The sequence below is a fragment of the Geotrypetes seraphini genome, chromosome 2 (assembly GCF_902459505.1).
Source record: "Geotrypetes seraphini chromosome 2, aGeoSer1.1, whole genome shotgun sequence".
Classification (NCBI taxonomy): domain Eukaryota; kingdom Metazoa; phylum Chordata; class Amphibia; order Gymnophiona; family Dermophiidae; genus Geotrypetes; species Geotrypetes seraphini.
This window is the reverse complement of record NC_047085.1, coordinates 297,581,962-297,601,755: the sequence shown is the minus strand read 5'-3', so window position 1 is coordinate 297,601,755 and position 19,794 is coordinate 297,581,962. Positions and strand designations below refer to the sequence as shown.

The 19,794-nt window shown below is 41.1% G+C and overlaps 1 protein-coding gene across 1 annotated transcript in view; it reads left to right on the top strand.

The window, feature by feature from the left end:
• Positions 1-18,882, top strand: part of ANKH (ANKH inorganic pyrophosphate transport regulator) — a 232,658-nt gene extending 213,776 nt beyond the window's left edge. Inside the window, exons 9-12 of the mRNA XM_033929856.1 lie at positions 2,759-2,888; positions 3,820-3,943; positions 9,144-9,243; positions 14,707-18,882. Coding sequence (XP_033785747.1) covers positions 2,759-2,888; positions 3,820-3,943; positions 9,144-9,243; positions 14,707-14,835 — 483 coding nt within the window. The 3' untranslated portion in view covers positions 14,836-18,882. The remainder of the gene's footprint in view (positions 1-2,758; positions 2,889-3,819; positions 3,944-9,143; positions 9,244-14,706) is intronic.
• The last annotated feature ends 912 nt before the right edge of the window (positions 18,883-19,794 follow it).

Sequence of the window (19,794 nt, the reverse complement as noted above, 5' to 3'; positions counted from 1 at the left end):
ATCCCTTATCCTATGTCACATGATATAGCCAGTCACTGGCCAATCCGAGACCAGGATATTCAGTATGAGATAGCTATCCCCCACTGAATACCAGCAGATAGTCAGCAATGTGCTATTTAGCCAGCCAGGAGCTATTCCCGGCCTTCTAAATACAGTAAAACCTTGGTTTACGAGCATAATTCGTTCCAGAAGCATGCTTGTAATCCAAAGCACTCGTATATCAAAGTGAATTTCCCAGTAGGAAATATTGGAAACTCAGACGATTCGTTCCACAACCCAAAAACTTTAATATAAAATACTATAAGTACTTGTATTACATGACCTCGCTCATTTAGAACTGTCACTACCAATGTTCCCTCTAAGCTGAGCACATGAGTGATCGCTCACTATTATCAGTGGCGTCGCTCATACGTTTTCTGGTGTCGCTCAGCTCGTGTCACGGGCGGAGGTGAGAGGAAGCGGGGGCGGAGGCGAGGGCGGTCTGCCCTGCTCGCCTTGGTGTATTTTAAGTGGAAAGATGCAGTGGCGATTCCTCTCAAGATCCCCGACTGCATCGGACTTCCGACGCAGGTGGGGATTCGTGAGAGGAGCCGCTGCCACATCTTCAGTGACGTACCAGGGAGGAGCGGTCCGCCCCGGGTGCAGCCTTAGGTCCGGATCTGGCCGGCTGTGCACCCCCCTAAGGCTGCCGTCGGAGAGGAAGTTCGGGCCAGCCAATCGCTGCCTGGCTGGGCGGAACTTCCTCTCCAACGGCAGAATTGACGTCGGGGGAATGCTGGTCGGCCGACGGTGGGAAGCAGCGAGAGCTTGGGGGCAGCTGCGGCGGTGGCTTTGGGGCCTGTTCCCTCGATGGTGGCAGCAGTGGCTTTGTGGAGGGTAGGGAGAAAGAAAGAAAGAAAGAAAGAAAGGGGGCAGGGAAACAGAAGGGAAACAGAAAAAAAGAAAGGGGGCATCAAGAGAGAAAAAAGAAAGAAAGGGCAGGGAATAAGGAAGAAAAAGTTAGTGGAGGGAATGAGGTCTGGAGGAGAGGAAGCATACAGGCTGAAAGAAGGGAAGAAAGATTAGATGCACAGTCAGAAGATGAAAGTGCAACCAGAGACTCATGAAATCACCAGACAAGGTAGGAAAAATGATTTTATTTTAAATTTAGTGATCAAAATGTGTCTGAATTTATATATGCTGTCTATATTTTGCACTATGGCCCCCTTGTACTAAACCGCAATAGTGTTTTTTAGCACAGGGAGCCTATGAGTGTCAAGAGCAGCGCTGGGCATTTAGCGCAGTTCCCTGCGCTAAAAACTGCTATTGTGGTTTAATAAAAAGGAAGGGGGGTATATTTGTCTATTTTTGTATGGTTGTTACTGAGGTAACAATGCATAGAGTCATCTGCCTTGACCTCTTTGAAAAAACCCCAGAATAGGAATGATAATTAACATTTTCTCAGCGTATAGTGTGCTTTGTGTTTTTTAATTTTATTGTTGGTAGATCATTTTGACTTGGTCATTTTAAAGTAGCACGCAAGCCCAAAAAGTTTGGGCACCCCTGAGCTAGAACGTTGAAGCTGTGTATTTCTATTTTATCCCCCCTTTTACAAAACAGTGGAGCGTTTTTTAGCGCCAGCCGTGGTGGTAGCAGCTCTGATGCTCAGAATTCTATGAGCATCAGGGCTGTTATCACTGTGGCTAAAATCCACACTACAGTTTTGTAAAAGGGGGAGGGGTTAGTTTGTGATGACATATTTCATATTAGGCAAAGGTGTTTTCTGTGTTCTGTGTGTTCGAAAGACATGGTTTTCTGTTAGGATTGACGGTGTAGGATTAATCTGTACTAGTCTGGCTTGTTTAGTTTTACAATAGGTGTATTGATGTACTGCTCACTGCAATATGTAAGATGCTGCCTTTTCCTAGGTACTCATGTGTGACGTATGGCTTGTTACTAAAAATCATGTTTTTTGTACAGATTGGGGGGATGCCAAAAAATGATGGGCCTGGGTGTTACATATGCTAGGTACACCACTGTATGTAAAGATACCAGAAAGCTGGCGTAGCAAAAACTTTAAGTAAATTGTTATTCTTCTAAGTTTTGAGTATTTAACCCTCCCACAATCTCACGGGCACTCGTTTCAAGTTTCAAGTTTATTGAGATTTTGTTTTAAACGCAATATCAAATATTTTCAATGCGTATAACAAAAATAAATTTGGGGAAATAAATAAAACCATTTGAACAATAAACACACAAACATATCCATAGATGATTAAAAATACATAAGGAGTACAAGGATAAACTACATTTGTTTAAAAATGCGTCCTCCGCGCCTGCTCATAAATTTGTGGAGTATGTAACTTGTCGCTCATGCATTTTTTTTTTTTGCACACACCTCATCAATCCTTAGAGGGAACATTGGTCACTACACTCCTGCAGCATCAGAGAGAGAAGAACCATCGGCTCAATTATGATAATGTGATGTGTGTATACTGTATGTACTTGTATTGCAAGACCTTGCTTGTGTATCAAATTAAAATTTAATAAAATGTTTTGCTTGTCTTGCAAAACACTTACAAACCAAGTTACTTGCAAACTAAGGTATTACTGTATTGCTGAATATCGGGCACCATAAATTAACTATCACCTTAAGCCTGGGGTTATCACATTATTTAATGACTTGAGAAAAATAAGAGGTTCAAAGTGCGTGGGACTTATGTGCTAGCCTGCTGAGAAATGAATTTGTAAAAGTGTTTTTCTTGAATGTTGCCTCCAGCTCTGCTTCGTGATGTTTTGGACTCCTACCGTGTCCGAGAAGATTCTTGTGGACATCATTGGCGTGGACCTAGCCTTTGCTGAACTGTGTGTGATACCCTTGCGCATCTTCTCCTTCTTTCCAATTCCAGGTAAAGGACTTCCTTTTGCAGTGGTCTTCACTGATATCGATGGCTGGCTTGTTCAGCACAATTTAAGCAGGCAGGAACCTCTTTTTGAATATCTGGTCCTCGGTGTCTTCTATGCAAAAGACTAAAGAAGACCCTTTCATAATTTAAACAGTGCATAGCTGAATTTAGTTAAGCTTAACTACAGGTATGTCAAGGGATTTCAAAAGGAGGCAGGGATCGACTCTTGATCCCATTGTTCCGGGGTGGCCATATAATGAGGCCATTTAAGACTGCGACCTCACGTGGCACTGTTGAGGGAGTGGCATGTTGCTGCCGGCCAACCTACCTGCTGGTCAGCTCTCTCTGCCGCTCCCCTTCCCAGCATCTAATGCTTTCACCCTTCTCCCCCCCCAATCGACATTTTTCCCATTCCACTCCCCACCCCCTGCATCTACCTTCAACTTGTTGTAAATTTGCTGGGCAGCTGTAGTGATTCACAGAGCTACCCTGCTGCCGGTCCCAGTGTCTTCTCTCCACTGCGGCCCACCCTCTCTGACAACTTCCTGTATCATCTAGGACAGGCTGCAGTAGAGAGAAGTCAGGACCAGTAGCAGGGTAGCTCTGTGAATTGCTACCGCCACCTGGAAACGTTTATGACAAATTGAAGGTAGATGGGGGGTGGAGGGGGGTGGAATGGGAAAAATGCCGATTGCGGGGGGGTGGGGGGGAATGGTGAAAGTGGAAAGCCTAATAGTTGGGGCAGCCCTTGTCCCACCCCCATTTTGGATGCTCGGGGGTGGGGTGGGGCCACCAGCTCATCCCTCACCTCAGGCAGCAGATTGCCTTGAGCTGCTCCTTCACTGTTCTAATCATCGCCTTGTAGGTCCTTGTAAATCACATTGCAATATGAGTTCCAAAAGAGCTGTGCTAATGGTTCCCTTGTTCTTCTTAGTCACTGTCCGAGCACATTTGACCGGGTGGTTGATGACACTAAAGAAGACCTTTGTGCTGGCACCTAGTTCTGTACTGAGAATTATTGTCCTTATCACCAGTCTCATCGTGTTGCCATACTTAGGGTAAGTAACTGGCTCCCCTGGATCACAACTACTGTTACTAGGCATAAGGGCATGACTTAGCATAGGGTTTCGTCCATCCTATGTTTATATTTATGTTTCTTGATTGTTTGCTATATTGCTCTTGAGCAAGATACCAGAGCGCTGTACACCAATCATAAAATTAACAGGACAAGAAGAACACACATACTCAGCAATCTGGCCACCATTTAAATGATATAATTTTATAAAGCGGTATAAATTAAAGCACCTTTTTAAATGCCTTTTTTAAGGATGTTTTATAAATTACATTAGTGATTTCGATTCCGCCATTACCTTTCAGTTCAAGGCGGATTACAAAAGGAGTTTTCAGAGGAATTGAAGAGTAGAACGGGTTGCTTCAGAGAATTGGGATGAGTCTTGCAGTGTTAGTTTGTCTTCAAGGATTTCTTTTCTGAACGATTTGTAGTCTGGGGTCGTTATCAGTAAATTGGAGAGTTGGTAGTCTAGTTTTACTGCTTGTGTGGTTAGAAGGCCATCGTACAGTTTTTTTCGTTTGAAGTCTCTGATTGGGAGATGCGTGAACAGTTTGTGGGTTCTCCTACGTCTGGTTAGATTAGGCGGTTGTTTAGGTAGGCTCTGGGCTGTCTCCATTTATGGTTTTAAATAGTAGGCAGTAGAATTTGAATAGTATTCTTGCTTGTATTGGGAGCCAGGTTGAGTCAAGGTCTGCCGCCTTGATGTTATAAAATACTAGTGCAAACATTTACATCCCATGCTGGGATAAGTATCTGCTCCAATGTTTCAAGTAGACATGCAGCTTATAGTATTTTTTAATCGATGTGCATAAGTGCATGCTCCACCCACATTCCACCCCTGTGCATGCCTACTCACAGAGCACATACCATCAAGTCAAAGTGTGTACCTTGCACCAATCTGTATGTTAACTTTGTAACCTGTTCTGAACCCAATGGGGAGGACGGGGTATTAAATGAACCAATTAAATAAATAAAATTGATATTTTATAAGAATTCATTCACACACAAATATGACATTGTCCAAAGGTACCACAAATGTCGATGGGAATTTTACCTCTTAAAGTATACAATCCTTATAAAATTACACTCTTAAAGTGACACCATTCTTGTAAGTGCTGACTTTGAAAATATATATCATTAACAATTTAGGCTTGACATTTAAAAAAAGTTAGACCTGCAGTTTATCCCACTGATATTTCAGCTGTGGAAAATAACTTATCTGTTGAATTTCATCAATAAACGTATAACTTTTTTCGATGCCTTTACCCTGTCCCAAACCAAGAAGCTTTTGCACACAAATACGGCTATTCTATGTATAAAATAGTCAAGTGTTATCTGTAGAACCACCAGATATGTCACAGTCTTTCAGTAGTAGCTCAATGTGAGTTACTACCAGATACGCTAGTCATTTCCATGTCACCAAAGGGCTTACAGTCTGTACCTCAAGCTGTGGAGGGTTAGTGATTTGCTCAATATTACAAGACATACACATGTACTATACTTTCTCTGTCCCTAGTGGGCTCACAGTCTAAGAGCAATACCTGGAGCAATGAAGAGTTAATGATCTCTTATACGGTGATACCTTGGAATCCGAACTTAATCCGTTCCAGAACCCCGTTCGAGTTCCAAAGCGTTCGAGTTCCAAGACAGTTTTTCCCATTGAAAATAATAGAAACTGGATTAATCCGTTCCTGGGTCCCACAAACTCAAATTTTAACAGGAAATACACTGGATTTTAAGGTAAAATATTAACAAATATTCCAAAGCAGCATTCAGATTCTGGGCCACAAACACACACATACAATGTGCAGGGTGTTCGGATTCCAAGACAAAATTTACTACAAAAAAAGGTTCGGATTCCGATGTACCACTGTAGTTTATGAAAGTTAACCTCTTTTCCTTATCTTTTCAACTACTATTTTTGAGAACCAAAGGGACCTCCTTTTCTCCTTATTAGTATTTACTGTATTTTTCTAACACAAAGGTTTGTTGCCCTTAAAATAGCTCCTTTCCGTTTTGTCCATTACTTTTGTACTTCATCCAGCTGTTGCCTTTCAGCCAACAATTCCTTGAAGTATTCTCCTATCTCAAAAAAATTAATTTTTTTGATGTTTGAATGAACCCTTTCCACACGTGTCTTAATATTGAACCACGCCATTCAACATTCAATAAACTGGATAATCTGAAATGGACCAATACAATCTCATACAGGGGGCCTTCCATGGGGTTTTGGGGCCTACTTGTTCCCAGAGGACCATACACAAAGATAGAGCCTTACTGGAAATTTCTTACTCATGGGAATTGTGGCCATTCTTCCATTGCTTTTTAATAAAATTCATATTTCTTTTTCATGTAGGATATCTGTTTTTATTAGATACAAACCTGCATGTTGTTACATCGGAGAGCTATTATAAACATTGCATGGTTGTAAATATTTTCCAATCCCAGAAAGCTTCCAGCCTTCTCAGTGTTGTTTGGCTGATAGCACTGTAAATTATCTGGTTTCATGTTTGGTAAACAGTTACATACCTGCCAATTTGGGCCCAAAATAGAACATTATTAGCAGAGCTGCCAAATTACTCAGTTCCAAGAGAAAGCCGTTTAGGCCTCTCCTGGTTTTAAATTTACAGCCAATGCAGTATCCAGTGCAGCAGGTCCCATGATGCACCAGAATGGGGGTGTCAGAAATCCAGGACTGGGGTAAAATCTGCCCTCTGAAACTGAAGAACTTGACAGCTCTGTTTCAGGGTCATTTACACTTATAGCATTAAAATGCATTATTTGTCACATAAAATGGCATTATTACATAAAATGTAAAACAAATAAAAAGATTTTACAAGTTACTGAATGACCAACTTTATATAGGAAATAGCTTTGTAAAATCTCTAGAAAGTTTGACTTTTGCCTGTTTGTTCACATCCTAGCACAATAAAGATGGTTAAAGTAGATATACCAAGTGTGATCAAAAAGACATTTCCTGCCCATTTGGGGTCTGTTGTCCTCACAGCCCCTACATCAAGTTTTGTCTGATTCCCAAACTAAGAGGTATAGAATGGGAGTAAACAATCCAGCCTGTATTCCCCAGCCTGTGTACTAGATGGTGGCATGCAAAATCCTCGTAGATGACATGCCACTTACATAAGAACAGCCATACTGGGTCAGACCAATGGTCCATCTAGCCCAGAATCCTGTTTCCACAGCGACCAATGCAGGTCACAAGTACCTATCAAAAAACAAAATACAGTAAAACCTTGGTCTATAAGCATAATTTGTTCCAAAAACATGCTTGTAATCCAAAACACTCATATATCAAAGCAAATTTCCCCATAAGAAATAATGGAAACTCAGACAATTCGTTCCACAACCCAAAAACTTTAATTCAAATACTATACATATTTGTATTGCAAGACTGCTTGTTTAGAACAGTCACTACCCTCCTGCAGCATCAGAGAGAGAAAAACCATCGTATTGCAAGACATTGCTTGTATATCAAGTTAAAATTTAATAAAATGTTTTGCTTGTCTTGCAAAACACTTGCAAACCACGTTACTTGCAATTCAAGGTTTTACTGTAGTAGCAAACACTTCCTCACAAATACCAGCACCAGGAACAGTTTTAAAGTTTATTGATCAGTTGAACTAATATCAACTCATTCTGCAGAGAATGTGTTTTCAAGATTCTATATACCCTTCCTACCTAAAATTTGGTGATATTAGGTATAAGGCAGGGGTCTCAAAGTCCCTCCTCTAGGGCCGGAATCCAGTCGGGTTTTCAGGATTTCCCCAATGAGATCTATGTGCATGCACTGCTTTCAATGCATATTCATTGGGGAAATCCTGAAAACCCGACTGGATTGCGGCCCTCAAGGAACGACTTTGAGATCCCTGGTATAAGGTGTTCTGGTCACAGAATCCCAAATCAGATCTAAATTGGACTTGCCTCGGATTGTGTTGCTCTGCACTCCAGAATTTATTCTGAGGCATATTGGGCTTGAACAGATCGCAGATTGAACAGATCGCAGATCTCATTTCATTTGTTCCTGTCCCAGTTTAGGAATGATGTGGGCTACTTGTAGACTTGTCCATTTATTGCTGAGAAACTGTAAACATATGTACGTATAAAGAAGCTTTAGCAACTTTTTATATAGGGGAAAATTCTAAAAGTTAGGCGTCTAACATAATTAGCAAATTGGCTTTAATAATGAATTTTAACAAGCTCGTAATTGATAAAAATAAAATTTAATTGGGAGATAGGTGAACATAAGATTTGCCGCTGCTGGGTCAGACCAGTAGTCCATCATGCCCAGCATTCCGCTCACGCGGCGGCCCTTAGGTCAAAGACCAGTGTCCTATTTGAATCTAGCCTTACCTGCACATGTTCTGTTCCAGCAGGAACTTATCCAACCTTTTCTTGAATCCCAGGAGGGTGCTTTCCCCTATAACATCCTCTGGAACAGCGTTCCAGATTTCTACCACTATGGGTGAAGAAGAACTTCCTTATGTTTCTACGGAATCTATTCCCTTTTAACTTTAGCGAGTGCCCTCTCGTTCTCTTTACCTTGGAGAGAGGGAATAATCTCTCTTTCTCTTCTAAGTCAATTCCTTTCAATATCTTGAATGTTTCGATCATGTTCCCTCTCAGTCTCCTCTTTTCAAAGGAGAAGAGGCCCAGTTTCTCCAGCCTCTTAGGCACAATTCTACAAACGATAGGTGCCTATCTCTTGGCACCTATCAGCACCTAATATGAACATAAGTGTGTTTAGAGGGGTGGAGAAAAGCTTTTGCGCTGCCTGGCATGATTCTCTAAATAACTTAGGCACCTGTAATGTAGGCCTTTAAAACCCTGGCATACATTACAGGCACCTAAGTTTTAAATTAGGCAATGCTACGTGTGATTCTTTAATGGGTGCCTAAGTATGATTGGCATGCAATAGGCCCCTATCTTTTTTAGGCGGCCATTACAGACTCTGGCCCTTAATGTCTACAAAACCTTTTTTCTGTTTCTCACTAATACTGATACACATGATACCTGTAGCATTTTCATCCACATGCTTGGAAGGGCTACGTATGACTTGTAAAATGAAGAGTTAAGGAGAACAAGCTCATGTGTATTTCATAATTATGAACTTTGGATTTCTTTGCTTGTGTGTTTTCCTTCGTTTATATGTTTCTTTGTGCCCTTCGCAGTGTCCATGGGGCTACCCTGGGTGTGGGGTCACTTCTAGCTGGCTTTGTAGGAGAATCCACCATGGTTGCGATAGCAGCATTGTATGTGTATCGGAAGCAGGTAAGACATGTGTCTTTTGCGATCAAATGAAGCAGAAGCTAAGAAAATGGTTAATGTTGAAGTACTGTCTAGCTCATGAAATTAAAGCAAACCTCTGCAAATATTTAAATATACTATTAAGTAAAGGGACTAAGGGCTCCTTTTACAAACGTGCGCTAGGGCTTTAACGTGCGCCATAGCGTGCGTTAAATTCCCGAGCACGCTAGCCACTACCGCCTCCTTTTTAGATTTTTGGCGTTAGATTTTTGGCTACCGTGCACTATGGCGCGCGGTAATTTTGTGCGTGCACTAAAAACCCTAGCGCACCTTCATAAAAGGAGCCCTAAGTATTGTCTCTGATACCTCAGTAGGGCACAACATTAATGAAGGCCTGAACATGCTAAAAATGGCACTATTTCATTGACCATCGACTGTTAGTTTTGAAAGCATTTTGTGGAAATTACGGGGCTGTGACATGCAGAACAATGATGATGCCTGATTGGCAAATGTCATCACAATGTTCTTCAACAAGCCTGTGACTCGTGACGCTGCCCTATAGAGGGACCTGGGCTCAATTTCCAGGTCAGATCTACTTTTCCTTGGTCTGGCTGGGGCTTGGAATGCTGCAGAGGTGGCATTCACAACCCCGGGGGGAAGGGGGTGGGTGTAGAAAGTGCTAGTCAGTGCCCAACAGCAACATCTGCTGAGTGGATTTAGGGCCCGTGTTTGCAGGTTTCCAGAAAGAGCCTTGCTACATGTTCTGCTGCGGTGATCAAAGCAATGTAAACTGGAGGAGAGGTGTAAAAGAAAGGGGGGGAATATTCTGAGTAATTGTGAATAAAGACTCACAGGGTCAATTCAATAATATGGGCAGGCATATTACATGTGTGTATCGTTTAATATTCTATTATGATTCTATTATTTAATAAAAAACAACAACATAGTAATATAGTAGATGACGGCAGATAAAGACCTGAATGGTCCATCCAGTCTGCCCAACCTGATTCAATTTAATTTTTTTTTCCTTCTTAGCTATTTCTGGGCAAGAATCCAAAGCTCTGTCCGGTACTGTCCTTAGGTTCCAACTACTGAAGTCTCCATCAAAGCACACTCCAGTCCTTCTACACCCTCCCAGCCATTGAAGCCCTCCCCAGCCCATCCTCCCCAAACAGCCATATACAGACACAGACCATGCAAGTCTGCCCAGTACTGGCCTTAGTTCTTCAATATTTACTATTCTTTTCTGATTCTAGATCCTCTGTGTTCATCCCACGCTTCTTTGAACTCTGTCACCGTTTTCATCTCCACCACCTCTCTCGGGAGCGCATTCCAGGCATCCACCACCCTCTCCGTAAAGAAAAATTTCCTTACATTGCTCTTGAGTCTCCCACCCCTCAACCTCAAATTATGTCCTCTGGTTTTACCATTTTCCTTTCTCTGGAAAAGATTTTTGTTCTACGTTAACACCTTTCAAGTACAGTAAAACCTTGGATTGCAAGTAACTTGGTATGCAACTGGTTTGCAAGACAAGCAAAACATGTTATTAAATTTTAACTTGATATACAAGCAAGGTCTTGCAATGCAAGTGCATACAGTATACATGCGTCAACTGAGCCGATGGTGGTTCTCTCTCTCTCTCTCTGATACTGCAGGAGTGTAGTGACTGTTCTAAACAAGCAAGGTCTAGCAATACGAGTACATACAGTATTTTCTATTAAAGTTTTGGGTTGTAGAGTTTCCATTATTTCTTATGAGTGTTTTGGATTACAATCATGTTTTTGGAATGAATTGTGCTCACAAACCAAGGTTTTACTATATTTGAATGTCTGAATCATATCTATCACAGTCCAATTCAGTAAATAGTTTAAAAACTCAATATCCTCAATCAAGGTCAACAGTAGAAAGAAAGAAAGTGGATTTAGTACAATGAACTGATTACTGACCTGAAGAAGCTCTCCATTATAAAAGCAGAGCGAAACGGAGATCTTCCGTCGGGGATGCAAGCCGGGCATAATTTCCTACCCGAGCTAAGTTATCTACAGCAAACAGTAGCAACACTTTTGGGCAATTAAGCTATTTAAAAATTTTGTAATAATAGTCCACAGCTCTATAGGAGTAAGATAATTTACATCACAGCTCACAGCTTACAGGGAAAATAAGACAACAATCAATGATAGCCCTGACTTAGGTTTAACAACCATGATATGCTCTGGTTGTAAATTTTGGCCACTTGAGATTAATAGTCTTCGTCTCTGAGTGTGAGCATGTGGTTCTGTTTCTTTCTTTCTTTCTACTGTTGGCCTTGATTGAGGATATTGAATCATATTTATCCCATACTTATTTTCTTATTGAGTTGCAGAATGCTATCTTCTGTTAGAATGAGCATGGCTTACATTCAAAGTTGACCTGTACAGCAAGAGTAGTCTATCACTACCCCTAAATGTCTCTTCTTTAGGGAGGGAAGCTACTCCTGTTTTTGAGCAAAAGTGACTCTCTTTTCCTATTGTATCCCTCTTGAAAACAATCTCCCTTTCTCTCTCTTCAGTGAAAGATAGCTTTTAGGTGGCTTTTTTTTTTTTTTACCTCTGACCACTCTATTGAATACCAAACCTCCCCAATGTGAGCAAGCTACTGCTTTTAAAATCCAACTTGGCACAATACTACCTACAATTTCTCTGCAACTCCTGCCTTTCTCTTAGAAAGCTGTACATGTTCTGATATCCTTTAGCAGGCATGTTATTGTGTGGCCTTCAGGTCCTCACAGCATCCTTCTTTTGTTGTCATTGCAGCAGTGACATTAATCGAGGACATGTTTTAGGTTAGTTTGGGGGGGGGTTGAACAGAAAGCTAGAGCAGGGGTAGGGAACTCCAGTCCTCGAGAGCCGTATTCCAGTCGGGTTTTCAGGATTTCCCCAATGAATATGCATGAGATCTATTTGCATGCACTGCATATTCATTGGGGAAATCCTGAAAACCCGACTGGAATACGGCTCTCGAGGACCGGAGTTCCCTACCCCTGAGCTAGAGGATTGTTATCAGGAAACCTACTTTCCAGAATGGTGGCCAAATTAGAACATAAGAATTGCCGCTGCTGGATCAGACCAGTGGTCCATCGTGCCCAGCAGTCCGCTCCCACGGCAGCCCCCAGGTCAAAGACCAGTGCCCTAACTGAGTCTAGCCTTACCTGCATACATTTTGGTTCAGCAGGAACTTGTCTAATTTTGTCTTGAATCCCTGGAGGGTATTTCCCCCTATAACAGCCTCCGGGAGAGCATTCCAGTTTTCTACCACTCTCTGGGTGAAGAAGAATTTCTTTATGTTTGTACGGAATCTATCCCCTTTTAACTTTAGAGAGTGCATTCTCATTCTCTCTGCCTTGGAGAGGGTGAACAACCTGTCTTTATCTACTAAGTCTATTCCCTTCATTATCTTGAATGTTTCGATCATGTCCCCTCTCAATCTCCTCTTTCATGGGAGAAGAGGCCCAGTTTCTCGAATCTCTCATTGTACGGCAACTCCTACAGCCCCTTAACCATTTTAGTCGCTCTTTTCTGGATCCTTTTGAGTAGTATTGTGTCCTTCTTCATGTACGGCGACCAGTGCTGGACGCAGTATTCCAGGTGGGGGGCATACTATGGCCCAGTACAGCGGCATGATAACCTTCTCTGATCTGTTTGTGATCCCCTTCATAATCATGCCTAGCATTCTGTTTGCCCTTTTCGCCGCCGCCACACTATGCTTGGACGGCTTCATTGACTTGTCAACCAGTACTCCCAAGTCTCTTTCCTGGGGGGGGTCTCTCCAAGTACTGCACCAGACATCTTGTATTCGTGTATAAGATTTTTGTTACCGACATGCAATAACCTACACTTATCCACGTTAAATCTCATTTGCCATTTTGCAGCCCATTTCTTGAGCGTGTTTATGTCACGTTTCAGGTCTTCGCAATCCTTCTGTGTCTTCACTACTCTGAATAACAAATTTAATCACCTCGCTCGTCGTACCAATTTCCAGGTCATTTATAAATATGGGTCCAAGCACCGAACCCTGTGGCACTCCACTTGTGACGCTTTGGTCATTTTAACAGACAGATTTGTACACCAATAGGATTTTCTTCTTTTTTTACTTAAGTTATGCATACCGGAGAACAATATAACTCACCCCCTCTTTTCTTATTTACATCATAAACGATATCAGAATAGCTTTCAATGCTACGAGGGATCTTCAAAAGGTTTCTGCACTTTTATTTTTTAAACACTATTTATTAAATATCTCAAAAGCAAATTACATCACTTTTCCACATAATCACCCTGTTTTGCAATACATTTTTTCCAGTGTCCTACTAACTTCTTAATGCCATCAGAAAAAAATGTTTTTTTGGTTGAGTGCAAAAATTTGAAAGTGCGGAAACATTTTGAAGAAGCCTCATATCATCCCACAATCCTGTGTCCTCAAAGTTAAAATGTTTCCACAAATCAAGATCCTTTGCAACTTTTATTGGATCAGAAAGGGCATCAGAATTTGTTTATATTCTCATATACAGTATATATAAAGGAAGGACCAAAAGTAGGTATACAGTAAAAGCGAAATGATATAACTGATAACAAAAACATCATATGAATATTATTCGTGATACTTGTAAAATGAAAAGAAATAATGAATAAATACTGTATATCTACTTTTATATGTATATATATTTTGCTAACAGCATAACAATAGTGAAATGGCAAACTATAAGCATAAATGTAATCTATCTATATGAGGGGGGATAAGAACATAATTGCCATACTGGACTCTAATGGAAAAAGAAAGAAAGAAACACAACCCTAAGTCCTTGCACATCCAGGGAGGGTGGAGGGATATGGGAGGGAAACATATTTTGAGGAATTAAATTATTTCATTATATAATATTGAAATCATATCATATGTATTATTGTTTTAATAATTAAGATAAGAAGGGGAGAAAATGATTGTTTAATGTAATAATTGTATAGTTAATAGTGTGTTTTATGCAGTTTGTATGATTTACCATTTGTATTGCACTATCAAAGTTTAAAAATCAATAAAGGTTTACAAAAAAAAAAAAAAAAAGAATGCCATACTGGGACAGACTGAAGGTCCATCAAGCCCTGCAGAGAGAAGGAGAGGTGCTGGCGCCAGATGATTGCCTACAGGATGTGCCTCTTGCCATGAGAGGCACATCCTGTAGGCAGTCAGCCTGTGCCGATGCCTCTCCTCCTCCCCAGCGTCTCGTGGCACACCTGAAATCTCAGGAGGCACACTTGGTTGCCATGGCCCATAGTTTGCAATACACTGTTCTAGGTACTTCCAACACATCATTACAGAGCAAATCCACCTCTTTTAAGTCAATGGGATCAGTGGGCTATAACCTTTTCAAATCTGCCATCGATCCTTCCACCTGTGCAGACCATCCTTTGTTTTTGTTATCTTTAATTGTGTTTTCTCCTTCTTTCCCTAATCCAGAAAAAGAAACAGAATCAGAAGCGGACCGAGAGTGAGGCAGCAGTGGAAGGCGAGGACTCGGCAATGACTGACTTGCCTCCGAGGGATGAGACAACGGACATGGCAGAGATGAGGGAAGAAGAGGAATAGAACAAGGGGTGCCGCTGTTCTCTGCTTGGACAGTCTGGAGAAACACGTCTGCATCCTGTCTTTTCTCACCTAAAATATTTTTTTTGTTCTTTTCAAAATATTAATAATAGAAGAGAAACCTTGAGTTAAAAGGTTTCTGACAAATTCTCTAGCATACTGGGTATGCTTACATTTGAGGGGCCATGAGAAGGCCTTTGCTTTAACAATAAGTGAAAAAACATAAAAGGGGGGAAAAAAAAGGATTTACTGTCTCACTCCATACAAGAGACAATGTTATACGGTTGCACTGTTGCAGCAAGAACATCATCTCTTATTTAAACACTCATCCTCTAAAGACAGTTTGGGTCTGTTAACCAAAGCGCTGCTGTGTCTCTACTCCGAACTACTGTCTGACGCCATTTCTTCCCTGCTTCTGTCCACCATTTCATATTACGTTGAAGAACCAAAACTGCATCCGTTGTAAGCCTCGCTTCCCTTCATTTTCAGTCTTACTGTTTTCTGTTTAGATGTACAAATAAATAAATGCCCTCTGAGGGGGGGGGGGGGAGGAGGCAAGACACGTTGTATGGCACCTTACCCAAGCAGCAACCTGAATTGTCAGGCGATCTGTGAAGGTGAATATGCTGGACTGGCGCAGTCTAAGTTCCGTGTGGTCGAGAGCTTTCCGTTCATGAAGCGAAGTGAAGCAATCTGGGACATGCGTGAGCTGTGTCCATCTCTTCTTTATTCCCTGACCTGTGTTGACATGTGTTTGGTGACTAAAATGGTACTTATTAGAAATTAAAAATATGCTGGTTTTCTTAATTAACATGCCATCTGCAGAAACAAATTAGCACTTTCTGGATTTTTGAAACATTCTTTTCAATCAGGGATACGTTTTGTGAGTGGGCGTTGTCTTGAGAGAAGCAATCAAGCATTATAGCCACAAAGAGAGCTATAATCAAAGTAGCAAAACAGGGATGAGGGAAATAGGGATGAGCCTATTGTGTCGAGCCGTGGGTAGGTCTGAAGAAATGCTCCAGGCAGAGAATTAGATGAATTCTCTGCCCAGAGCGTTTCTTCAGACCTACCCAGGTCTCAACACAATAGGCTCATCTCTACTTCCCTCTCGTTTTGCTTCTATATTCATCGGGGTTTGGCTCCAGATTTGTGGGGGTTTTTTTTGCCTATATTGTAAATCCAAGAAGCAGCCCATATAGATGCAAAACTTCATATGTAGTCGTAATCTCCCCCTCCCCTCGGGTTTGCACAGGTAATCAAAGCAAAACTCACCTATAGTAGGTTTGCTATGATTACGGCCCATGGAAAAGGCCGACAAAAATCTGGGCCTCTTTCCTGCATGTAGATTTTCTTACTAACACACCACATGTAGGTTTTGAAAATCTAAAATTACATTCGTCTCCAAATATTGTACAAGTAAAATTAAGCAGAGGGTCCTACATGGTGCGGCCTTGTTCCAAAGGCTATTTGCACAGGTACAATGCTGTTTTACCCCTAGAAGCAGCCTTGATAAGTGCCCTCATACCTCATAAACATGCACACGTACATATACTGTATATGAAACTCCATTATGTACAGGGCCTCTCTTGAGGAACTAGGATGTCAGGATTGGGATGTTCTCAGCTCCCCATTCTTAGTGTATTTTACAGAAGGCTCTATAACCTTTTGAAAAACATGTAGGGAAGCCAGTAAAGCAACAATTTATATTTATGTTGACAGTATACCAAAGACTTTGATGGGGCAAATGTCCTAGAGCGGTGTACAGTCCATAAAAAAACAAAACCATTCTTAAAAAGAGGCATCACTCACGGCTTCCACATATACATTCCAGCAGTTATAACAAGAGTTGTATTCCTGGAAATTAAGGAGATTTTTCCATATTTAAAGCTGTATTAATTATTGCAGGATTGAGCACTGTTGCCCCCACCCCCATCACTCATTTCAAGCCCTAGCCAAAATTAGCACTTTGCTGACAATTATGCATGCCTCAGAGGAGGTGTAAATGCTGACATGGAAATGTTTCAATATATATACTATTCCCATTGTTCAAATGGGAAACAGACATGTACTTTTTCAGATGGCCAACGCCACATCCAAAACACGCCTCCCCTTTGAATCTGTGTATTCTAGGCCAAGTACGCATGTAAAACAGTGGTATTCTAAAGCTGGCATTTACACATGGACAGAAATGATGGAGGCAAGTCGATAACTGAGTACCCTGATGCTAATGCACTTAATGGTAGGCGGGATCATTTACGCTGGCCATTGGCCAGGCCTAAGTGCAACATGTCACAAGAGTAGCATACATTAAATGGGAGACATACCTATGTCCTGTCCTGGCTTAGTTATGCTCCAATGCAATTTCATACTACCATATAGAATTGCACTTCACATATGTAAATGCCATTATTTACACAACAAGATGCTATTTGGGCTAATAAAATGACCTCTGTGTTCTATAAGGAGTGATACACAACAGGCTGGGTGGCTATGAAGTTGCATAATCATGCCTCAGGTGTATTTTGAGCTAGAAAGCTGAAGACCAGGTGTCTTCATTCATTGCATCGGTAGCGTGTCTATAAACTTTACAGTTTTACAACATAATATATGCGATTATATTTACTGGATTAATAATTTAAGCAGTCTTTTTAGAAAATAAAAGAATTCACCATCTTCTTTGGCTTAAAAAAAAACATGATTTGAGTATTATATGAGCATTATACACCAAAACAAAAAAAAAATGCAAAAACTTACCCTCCCCCCCCTTTTCTTACAAAACTGTGGAAACGTTTTTTAGCGCCGGCCAGCACACTGAATGCTGTGCGTTGCTCTGACACTCATAGGAACTCTATGACCGTCGCAGCAGTGCAGAGAATTCAGCACGCCAGCCAGCGCTAAAAACCTCTTGCGCAGTTTTGTAAAAGAAGGGATTAGTGAGAAGAATGCAAACCGTACACTCTAAAATCATGTTTATACATTCCCTGATTTCTGTAATGTGGAAGAGATTTGTCGCCTTAGCTTTAAATTAGGAAGCAAAGCCCAAGATATTTAAATTCCACAACCAGCACTGTGGTGTTTAAACCTATACCCAAGTATTAGCACCTGCAAGAACCTGGATATCAACATTTAATATCTCCTGGAAGTATTCAGATACAACTAATATCCAACAGTGGTACCTCTTTAACTATCTGAGTAAGTTAGGACCGCTCCAGATATAACAGTACCCAGATAACTTCTGACTCTGCTTTCACACAGCCTTGGCACTACACAAATAGGACCAAATTCTGTATATGATGCTGAAAAATTTGCACTTCAAGTTGGGCACTTTTTATATGAAGGTACCTACCTACTGCTGGTATCTGCGTCTAACTTTTAGGCGCGAGGATTTACACCAACTTCTGTTGTATTCTGTAACCCTGAGTGCATATTTTTGGGGGGAAAAAATGTACACACATATCTTTATAGATTAGCGCCTAGCAAGATATGCGTGTAAATTCTAATTTTTGCCAATAGCACTAATAATTGATTATTAGCGTTCAATTATCAGCATTAATTGGTTCATTCAGTTAAATTGGGCACGGTTCCAAATGTGCACGTACAGTTATGTGCGCCATATATAGAAACCAGGAGATAGTGTTGGGGTTGTCAGTGAAACGTTTCAGCAGAATTTTCCAGATAATACTGAAAATCTGGGTAAGGCCCCGGTGAGCGGTACTTAGCCATGTACGAGCCATTCCTACCCAGATAAATGCAACTAAAAATTGGGCCCAATGGTTATCCGTTCCTTTAATGAAACAGACAGGAATCTCAGGGGATTGGAACTCGGTATAGAAAAAACTGAAGTGTTGTGCACCTAAACTTTCAGCTCTTTGATGTGGCATTTTTTCAGGCTAAATTGTACCACAATTTAAGTTCTGAATCATTTGTAAGCTATGGATCTCAGTTTTGATGTACAAGTAATATAAGGTATTTGTTTAGGTAACTGATGAATTATTACTACTTTAGCAATGTGAAAGTACTTTATAATAAAAGTTTAGATGTGAAGGGGGACCAGAAGCTTCCTGCAGCACTTTATCAAATATGAAAAACAGAAAAAATGTAACTGAATTTTGAGAAACAGAGATTTAAAGGATTTTATCAGGAAACTCACTTTGCAGAATGGTAGCCGAGTAGCAGTTAAAGTTCTTAGAGCAGGGCTTCTCAAGCCAGTCATGTTTTGAATACATCCACAATGAATGTGCATGAGATGATTTTGCATGCAAAGGAGGCAGTGCATATAAATCTATCTCAAGGATATTCATTATAGATATCCTGAAAACCTAGGGTTACCAGATATCTGGATTTACCCGGACATGTCCTCATTTTAGAGAACATGTCCAGGCATCCAGACGGCTTTTCAAAACCCGGCATGTTATCCAGGTTTTGAAAATCTTCCAGCTTGGGCTGTCATCGGGAGGGCATCTGCGCATGCATGGATACAATGCAGTGATGTCACACGCCTGCGTGTGATGTCATCATGTAACATGCGCAGATGCCATCCCAACGTGGCTCCGAGCACTTAAAGGGGAGGGGCTGGGGCAAGGTTGGGCTGGAATGGAGTGTGATGTAGGCGGAACAAGGCGGGCCTGGGAGTGGTAACCCTATGAAAACCTGATTGAGTTGAGAAACTGACAGCTTTAGCCACCAATAACATTTTCCTTTTTTTCTTAATTGGCACATACAGCTAAAGGTGGTACAACAAAATTTCTTCTGAGTTATTTAGTCAGTCTCACACACATATGACCAGGAAGTACTCTCAACTGTAAATGGAAGCAACATCTACCTAATGTACAGTATATCCAGATAGATTTTGTTAGAGCAGTGTGGTTAAACCGATACACGCACAAATACTTAAAAATTTAAAGTTCTGCTTACCATAGAACAATAACTCCATACCCCTTTACCAGAGCTGGATTAACA